General features: G+C 48.1%; 1 protein-coding gene across 3 annotated transcripts in view; it reads right to left on the bottom strand.

The window, feature by feature from the left end:
* The window catches only part of NDE1 (nudE neurodevelopment protein 1), a 30599-nt gene that overhangs the window by 1469 nt on the left and 19588 nt on the right, over positions 1–9542 (bottom strand). For all 3 annotated transcript variants that reach the window (XM_014587085.2, XM_006146564.2, XM_014587086.2), the window contains 4 exons: positions 6722–6858; positions 3935–4114; positions 2108–2199; positions 622–773 (listed from right to left, as the gene is read on the bottom strand). In XM_014587085.2, coding sequence (XP_014442571.1) covers positions 622–773; positions 2108–2199; positions 3935–4114; positions 6722–6858 — 561 coding nt within the window. The remainder of the gene's footprint in view (positions 1–621; positions 774–2107; positions 2200–3934; positions 4115–6721; positions 6859–9542) is intronic.

Raw genomic sequence — 9542 nt, 5'->3', positions numbered from 1 at the left:
AATTTGTTAGGAGTTCAGACTTGTGTTTTCCAATGGGGTGACTGGTTTGAAGAATCTAGTTTGGCTAGAACTTAGTGCCAATTCCTGAGGGTTTTAGACACTTCAAAAAATGTTAGGGGCCAGCAGGTGGTGTGGCAGTTAGGGGCACTAGATTCCCACATGGCCGACTGTGGTTCAAGTCCCGAACCTGGCAGCTTGCTTTCTTACTTTCCCTCTCTCTCTCTCTCGCTTACTCTGTCCCTCTCTGGTCAAGTTAAAATAAATAAATAAATAAAGTTAAATAAAATAATTCTTAAAAAAAAAAAAATTTTAAAAAGAAAACCTCCTGGCGGAAGAAGAGCAGCTTGAAGCTCATTTGTTTGAAGTTCAACAAGGGATTTATACAGAACATTCTCCCAGCATGACCATGAGCTGGCGCTACAAAATCAAATGATAAAAATGAGCCCCTGCTTGGCCATCTGCCTAAGCCAGGAGACACCACCTAATTCTGCCCCAAGAGGAAAGAGTAGAGGATAAGTTTTGCTGAAATACTCTTACATTTTCACAAACATGGCTGTGGGTTGGGGGTCAGCATCTTTGACCTGGAGTAGATAGGTGCTGCCCCCACGGAGAGGTACTGACCCTTTATCGCCCAAGGGCACGCTGGTGCCGCTCTGCCGTCTGTCGCCGCTGTCTCGGTTCTTGTTCGCTCGCCCCGGGTTTAGGCCACTCGTTCGGTTTGGGGACTGATCATACACGAAGTTCCGGCAGGATGCCAATTTGGACTCCAGTGCCTGCAGAGAAATTTGCTTTCATCACTCAAGTCCGGGATAAGAACTCTCCCCTTGCTGGAGCCCGTACAGAGACAAACAGCCTTAAAGAGTGTTCTCAAATGGCTATGCAACGGCAGGGCCCCGGACGAAGTCAACGCACACCCAGGTCTTAGAACCAACTGCTTAAACTATCTGGGAGCATCGTGGAAATCAGTAACCCTAGACATCCACGTGCAGGAAGCATGAGGCCAACTGCTGGGTGTGCTGGCTCTTTGGTTCGCCTTGTTATAAACATGCAGAGTCACTGGGGGTTACGTGAGGACTTGACCGTGGGGTAGACAGATCCTTGGGAAAGCAGAAGGGTACTGAGACCACCCTGGCTTCTCTATAGTCCAGCTGTGCTATTTTTTTTTTTTTAAGAATGATTTTATTTACCTTTATTTATTTATTATAATTTGACCAGAGAGGGACAGAGTGAGCGAGTAAGCGAGAGAAAGCAAGAAAGCAAGCTGGCAGGCTGAACCATGGTCAGAGCCATGTGGGAGTCCCAGCACCCTTAACCACCATGCCACCTGCTGGCCCTGTGCTGACTATTTAAACAGAGACCTGTTTGTATGATGAGACTTCAAAATTCCATGGGAAAAAATGGAATTAAAGTATGAGTTTGTTTAGGTGCAAAAAAACAAATATTGAAATGCATGCAAAGTTTTTCATACTATGTCATTTTCCTCAAACTTCTTGAACACCCATCAAGAACAGAACACCAGGCAACCAAAACCTAGGAGTAAAAGCTTCATAAATGAGCTCTAAGTGTCTATGAAGCCGTGGGTACATGGGTATACACACGTTCTGCTTAACTGCAAGCTGGCAGGATTTAAATGCTGTGGCCTGCCGGGCATCATTTAAAAAAAAAAAAAGAAATGACTATAAAGAATACCTAGGTTATTGCTTAAGCACAAAGACTCCCTCCCTGTAATTAATATAAAACCTGAAGGGTCAAGTTCCTTGCCCTAGCCTTTTAAGATTTTTCTCTTAAACTCCCTAAGAAACCATCAAGAGAAAAGTGATTTTAAAATGTTCCTGGGCCTTTTCAAATTAAGCAAAAAAAAAACATAGGCACATGCTAATTTCCCAAATTCCTGGAGGAAAAATGGTACAAGGACAAAAAAGATATACCTAGGGACCCGAAATCTGGGGCGTTTCCATTTGGCAATAACAAGACCGGCAGGAAGCGATAAGGATTCTCAGGGAGACCAAAGAACCAGCACCTAAAACTCAGGCCAAGTGGGAAGCAACTGGTGAGACTGACCCTCGCCTGTACCCTAAACTCCAAGCCCAGGGAGGCGCCGCCTTACCCCTACTTTCCGCAGCAGGTCACCCACGATGTTGAGCGCAGATATTCGGGCCGCAGGCGTGAGGGGGGTCCCGCCTGTGGAGTCGTCCAGACCTGGGTTGCAAAGGGAAGTGACGTCACCCCTACCCCATCCCCCGCAGTCCTAAACGTATGTGCGAACACCGCTACATCCAGAACAGGCTGCGGGGGCTGACATTATCCTGTGGACACACAAATGTCCGTGCTAACTCTCTGTAAAGAAAACCAAGACTTCTTGGGAACCAGCAGTTAGCATAATGGCTATGTCGCTGGATTCCCACGTAGTCGACCGCGGTTCGCATCCCGGACCCGGTGGCTTAAAACTCACGCCGGGCGCGTGTGCGTGCGTACCCAAAATCCCAAGAGGAGAATGGAGGAGAAGGGATTGCGGCGTGACCATCCCCCCTGGGGGGTGATTTCTCGCTTTCTGTCTCTATGTCTCTGTCTGGCGAGCGCACGTGCCCTATAGTGAAAAACCTCTCAAAAAAAAAAAAAAGAAAAAGAAAACCAAGACTTCTTGAAATTCCAGGCAGTCTGTACAGTTAACGTGAAGGGCATGCATGATTAGCACACTACGTAAGGAGCCAATGAGCTGCACTTACAAGGTTCTACCCTACATGGCCTCACTCTGCAAGACAGGGTCTGTCGACCAGCAGCACCCATAGCCCCACCCAGACCTGCTGAATCTGAGGTGCTTTTTAACCAGGGCTCTGGGTGAGTCGTATACAGATCAAAGGGTGGAAAACTGCTCTAGACTGGGATTCTAGCGAGCTCACCAGCGTCTCTAGGCTCCGGGCACGAGCTAAGGGACCAGGCAGCACATGGCCATGTAAGCCCTAGAGCCAGCCTGCTGGGTTTGAACCCCAACTCTGCCATTTCCTTGCTCTGGGAATTCAGGGAAGCTCCTTAACTCAGGCCCTCAGTCTCTTCATCCATCCAATGAGGACAGCGCTTCGTGGGACAGCAGCGAGAAGTCGTGGGTCACACACGCAGAGCCCTTCGGCAAAGTGGCAGCACGTACTACGTCCTCAACGTGGGTCTACGGTATCTGGTGTGAGGGGTCTGGTCAGAGTCTCACAGTTAAACTGTCAGCAGAGGGCATGAGCTTAGAGCTCAGACATCTTTTTTTTAGGCTTTTGCCTTGGGCGTGTGCACTCGCTGGACAGAGACTGACAGAGAAAGGGAAAGTGAGAAATCATCCCCCAGGCAGGATGGCCATGCCACAATCCTTTCTCCTCCAGTCTCCACTCAGGATTTTGGGCACACACGCACACGTACCCAGCATGTTTTTAAAGTTGCTGGGTCTGGGACTTGAACTTTGGTCGACCATGTGGTAATCCAGTACCTTAACCACCATGCCACCTGCTGGCTCAAATGTCTTGTTTTTTAACCACACGATGGATTACCTAGGGTCCCTGTCTAGATGAGCGTATTGCTGGACACACAAAGTGTTTTGAAATTTTCCTATTTCGTTACTGGCATTTTAAATTTGGGAGATTTTATACACAAAAAGGCTTCTATTGAGGAATAGTAAATCTGCTAACGCTGGACCCATATCCCTTGTGCTAAGGGCAGAGTGGCAGGACCCTTCTCGGTGGGGCTTCTCTTCTCCACTTTACCCCAGACTCCACTACTCCCTCTTGCCTCACTCCTACGACACTCCTCTGGCTTACCTCAATGCTCTGTGCAATGAGCACTGCTGATTGCTCCCTGCTGTGCATCATCGCACCCAGGAACCACCCCAGCCAGATTCTTACCCAAGAGAACTTTGGGCAACAAAGAAAATCCTCCCATTTCCCAATCCCCTTACCACGTCTGAAAGTGCCTGGTGTGTTTAAACTAGAGCCAGGTCCTCGATGAGCTATGGGAGTGGAAGGCACGGAACCGGTGGCTTGTACAGCTGTGTCTGTCCGTTCAGTGGCTGCTGAGCTGGGCCTGGGGGTCCGGGGTTTGTCCTGCTTCTGCTGCACTGCCAGCTCCTGCCGCAAATCTGCACCAGGGAAGGATACAGAAGTGAGTCCTGGCTGTGGGTTCACAGCTGGGGAGCTTCAACAGTGGCGCTGGGGAGGAAAGAGAACTACCAGGGTGGGGCCTCCAGGTGGAAACGCAAATGAAGTGAAACCCACAGGGCCCTGCCTTACAAGTGGGCAAGCCTACACGATTCTTCTTTTGGGTAAGAAAAAAAGCTTAAAATTAAACAAACAAACAAATAAACAAAAACAACTATGATAGTGACACATTAATACTTTCACTCCTAAAAAAATTCTGGACCAGCCTGTGCTGTGGTGATTACGGTGGCTGGATCCCACATGGTGACTGCGTGGTTGAGTCCTGGACCTGGCAGCGTAGAAACACACCAGGTACATAGGCACGCATGCCCTAAATCCCGAAAGGACAGAGTTGGAGAAGGGGCTGTGGTGTGATCATTCCCGCTGTGGGGCGGGAAGGCTTTCTCACTTTCCCTTTCTCTCTGGCAAGTGCCTGCTCCCTCTGACAAAATCAAGAAGAAGTAAAAGCATTCCAACGTAACTGTGTTCATAGAATAAATGAAAGTGTGCTCTCCCAGCCTATCCCTAAACAACTCTTCTCATTCATAAATACTCACTAGGACACGTGGGGGACCCTTTCAACCCTTTTCTGTCTGCTTTAATATGTACAAGTGTATACATGTGTGCATATCTACTGAGTATAAAATATGAATCAGCATGATGACTCATTTGTGTTAAGGAAAATGGAGCTACAGTATGGATAATGGTTTTCGCCCCAAAGTGTCATGTTCTAGAAGCTCGGTCCCCAGTGTAATGGGTTTAGGAGGTTGTCAGATCTTTAAGAGGTGGGGCCTAATAGGAGGGCACTGTGCAATCAGCAGCGGGCACAGGAAGGGCCCAGCGAGGAAATGGAAACTGCTTCCTCTCTGCCTCTGTCAGCATGTAGCACCAAAGGCCTGCCTGATCCCAGCCCCATGCTTCTGGTTTCCTAGCCATCAGAATCATAAGCCAAAAAACCTCTATTCTTTTTTTTTTCCCCCTAGGACATATGAACTTGCTGAAGGACAGAGTGAGGGGAAGTGTGAAATCACCCTCCGGGGAGGTGGCCATGCCAGAATCCCTTCTCCTCTATTCTTTCGGCATTTGGGGCATGCATGCACATACTTGGTGTGATATATATATATATATGTATTTTTTTTTTTTGAGAGGCTTTTGCTATAGGGCGCATGCGCTCGCCAGACAGAGAGAGACAGAAAGACAGAAAGCGAGAAATCACCCCCCAGAGGGGATGGCCACGCCGCAATCCCTTCTCCTCCATTCTCCTCTCAGGATCTTGGGCACGCACACACATGCGCCTGGCGTGAGTTTTAAGCCACCAGGTCCAAGACGCGAACTGCAGTCGGCTACATGGGAGTCCAGCGACATAGCCATTACGCTAACTACTGGTCCCCACACCTGGTGTGATTTTCAAGCCACCATATCCGAGACTCAAACCCTGGTCAGCAATGTGGGGGTCCAGTGCCTTAACCACCATGTCACCTGCTGGCCTCAATAAACTCTATTCTTTACGAAGCAGCTGGCCTTAGTCTTAGGTATTTCTATATAGCAAAATAACAGACGGATGCACATAGCTACAATACCGCCCTCTGTGACTTACTCTCCCCTTCAATGCACGCCTTGGCAATCTCTCAGGACTGCGTTTAAATCTACGCCTTGTTCATTCTGACAACTGTTTAACATCCCACAAAATAAATCTGTGTAATTTACTCGACTACTTCATTGCTGATGGGCCTTTTGGAACAACGACATTTTGCACTATGGGAGTTTTTCCTTTTAACCTCTCATCTACTGGCTACAGATGAGAAGTCAAATTAATGTTATAAACAATTAATTATGACTTAAAAAAAAAAAACCTCGCAGGGCCAGATGGTGTGCTCAATACTCTGTGAGGTTGATCTACGGGGGAGGGTCCAGGTTTGTGTATGGAACCCCCGAGGAAGCCAGCACACACATGCCCGTGATCCTTGGCTGTTGGGCTGCTGTCTTACGGACAAAGGAAACTTAGACTCTCTCCTGCACCCAACCTGGACGACTCACTAACGGACATCTCGCTCATTCTGAAGTCCTGTCTCTGGAACCACCAAGCCCTAAGAAGAAGGTGCCGATGAGGCTTCAGAGGCCCTAGCCAAACGTATCCGTTGCCATCAAGTCACCAAAATAATGTGTTAGCTGCACTTCCGCCAACTACATTTTTATCCCCATACAACCCTGTGCTGCTAGTGTGCAGTGACGCATGCCAAAGGCAGACCAAGAAGCATCTTTCCTGAAATGAACTTTGCTGTCTAGAAGCAAAACCCCAAGCCAGGGCTTATTCTGTGAAACCCAAAGCTACTTCTGTAAACACAATGAGGTTTCTCTATGAGGCTGGATGCCCAATGACCCCTAGCACCGGGCAGCGACCAGGGTGAGGGCCTGCCTGGTGTGGTACCCGTGCTCTGACTGCGCGGCAGGGTATAGATGGCCAGTAAAGGCACGGAGCGAGCTGCTCCCAGGCAGGGTGGGGGCCCATGCTGGTGAAGACAAGCAGGGCAGCACCAAGGCCTCCTGACCTCTGGCTTCATCCTTCAATCGCTGCACAGATTCCAGGAGATTCTCCTTCTCGTCAAGCTCGCTTTCCAGGAAGGCATTTCTTTCGATGGCTTGATTCAGGCGCTGCTCAAAGTCTTCCAGAGACATGATTGTGGCTCTGGATAGGAGAATGGCAAAGTTATCCAAGAGTCAACCTTGGCATCTGTCCGTTGCCTACAGACCCAGGAGATGTGAAGGGGCAGATCTACCTGGGCACAAGCCCCAGCACTGGGCTTCTTAGCTGCCACACACCTGGGCCAAGTCACTCAGCTTCTGGAACTTGGGTTCTTCACCTGCAGGACGGGGACCACGCGCTCAGAGGCACACAGGCTGTCCTGATTATTAAGGAAGATAATATCCACACGGCACTTAGCAGCGAGCGGAGGCCTTCCCAGAACTCTAGGGGGCGTGACCAGATGTGTGAGAACAGTAATGCTCTGTCCTCTCTTGGAGGATCACAATGCAAATTCGTATTAGGCATAGCCTAAAAAATGCACACACAATTTAATAACGTGCACTTGGACAGGAAGGAGAGGCTGTCTTTATGCTCTCAGTTCTTTCACAGTTACAACAGTTCACAATGTCCAGCAGCAGCGGAGCTGCCCTGCTAACAAACACTGCTCGTGAATGGTGCAGATGTTTCACTGGAACACTGTGCTGAAGGCATGGAGGAGTCCTGTTTTTGTTTTTTGTTTTTTTTTTTTTGAGAGGTTTTTCGCTATAGGGCACATGTGCTCACCAGACAGACAGAGACATAGAGACAGAAAGCGAGAAATCACCCCCCAGGGGGGATGGTCACGCCGCAATCCCTTCTCCTCCATTCTCCTTTCGGGATCTTGGGCACGCACCCGGGGTGAGTTTTAAGCCACCGGGTCTGGGACGCGAACCACGGTCGACTATGTGGGAGTCCAGCGACATAGCCATTACGCTAACTGCTGGTTCTCGAGTCCTGTTAATAAAGAAATCTGTTTACCTCGCTGTGCCTCAGGGCTTCCTCATGCGTAAAGCAAGGGCTAACACATGGTGAGTATGTCTTATCTGAAATGTTGGGGACCATAGTTTCTTGGATTTAGGATTTTTTTTGAATATTTGCATATACATGAGGTATCTTGGGGATGGGACTCATGTCCAAACAGGAAATTCATTCGTGTTACATATGCACCTCACACAGAAAGCCTGAAGGTTTTTTTTGTTTGTTTTTTTTTTTTTTTTTTTTTGCTTTTTTAACATTTCTCTTATGAGAAAGAGGGGAGAGAAAGGGGGAGAGAGAGAGAGAGAGACAGAGACAGGTACTCGTGACAGGGTCTCGCCGTATGCCCCACCTCCCAACTAGCTGCGCTCACTGGCACACACGGCTGCACCTACTGTGTTCACGGCTGAGCCAAGCCTGTACCTCCCAGGTGGCTTCCACTTCCCGAGCAGTAACAGCACCTGTGCACCACTGTGTCTATACCTACACTGCTGCAATGCAGCGACTGTCACTTTCCACTCTCTCTCTACACACACACACACACACACACACGCACACAAACAACAATATATTGTGGACTCCGCAGCGTCTGTAGATATGATACTATAACATGAAGTGCCAGGATGGTAAATGTGAAGCTGAGGTTGCAAAGGCTGTGACATCGTACAGGAAGTGACACAATATTAACTAAGTAGACCGAAAAGCAGAAGACCTGCATTGTCACCCTTAAAATAGCCACTGAAACAAATAATGCAAGTCACTTCAAGGGCCATGAAAATGTCCCACGTCTCAACAGGAGTGGGGATGATGTGAAAGCATGCGCTTGTCAAAACCAACAGAAGAGCTCACGAAAGGTCTGTCCATTTCCCGGCATGTAATTTATACCACTTCAAAACAACTGGCCTGAGGACATCTGCACTTATCAGAGAGACAGAGCGAGAGAGAGAGCGAATCCTCCATGGGGGATGGTCACTCCAGTCACTTCTCCTCCATCTCTCTCTCCTTTTGGGATTTTGGTCACATCTGCACATATGCCTGGCATGTTTTTCAAGCTACCACGTCCAGGACTCAAACCATGCAGTTGGCCATGAGGGATCTAGTTGCCTTACCCACCACACCACCAGCTGGTCCTATGTATTTATTTTGTAAAGAACAAGTGCTTTATTGAAAAAAAAATAGAAAAGTACTATCATCAGAATAATCTTCCATAGTTGTTATTATTCTACTAAACTACAGAACATAAATTTAAGAACTACTATTCTTGGGGTTGACCAGTGGCGTGGTGGTTAAGGGTGTTGGACTCCCACATGACAGACCATCGTTCAAGTCCTGGACCTGGCAACTTACTTTCTCGCTTTCTCTATCTCTCGCTCTGTCCCTCTCTGGTCAAATTAAAACAAATAAATAAATAAAGTTAAATTTTAAAAAATGTAAAAAAAAAAAAGAAATACTATTCTCATGGGGTTAGCAGGTGGTGTAGTGGTTAAAGGCACTGGACTCCCATATAGCTGACTCTGTGGTTTGAGTCCTGGACCTGGCAGCTTGAAAATCATGCTGGTGCATAGGTACATGTGCCCAGAACTCAAAGAAGAGAATGGAGAAGGGATTGCAGCATGGCCATTCCCTTCTGAGGGATGATTTCTTCCTTTCCCTCTCTCTGTCGAGTACATGTGTCCTAAGGCAAAAACCTAAAAAATAATAATACAGAACTTCAGGCCCGGCCTTGATTGACTGCATTAAAATCTTTATTTAGGGACCAGCAGTTAGCCTAATGGCTATGTCACTGGACTCCCATGTAGTCGACCATGGTTCGAGTCCCGGACCCGGTGGCT

Source organism: Tupaia chinensis, unplaced genomic scaffold (genome assembly GCF_000334495.1).
Source record: "Tupaia chinensis unplaced genomic scaffold, TupChi_1.0 Scaffold000182_1, whole genome shotgun sequence".
NCBI lineage: Eukaryota > Metazoa > Chordata > Mammalia > Scandentia > Tupaiidae > Tupaia > Tupaia belangeri.
This window is presented reverse-complemented; position numbering and strand designations above follow the sequence as displayed.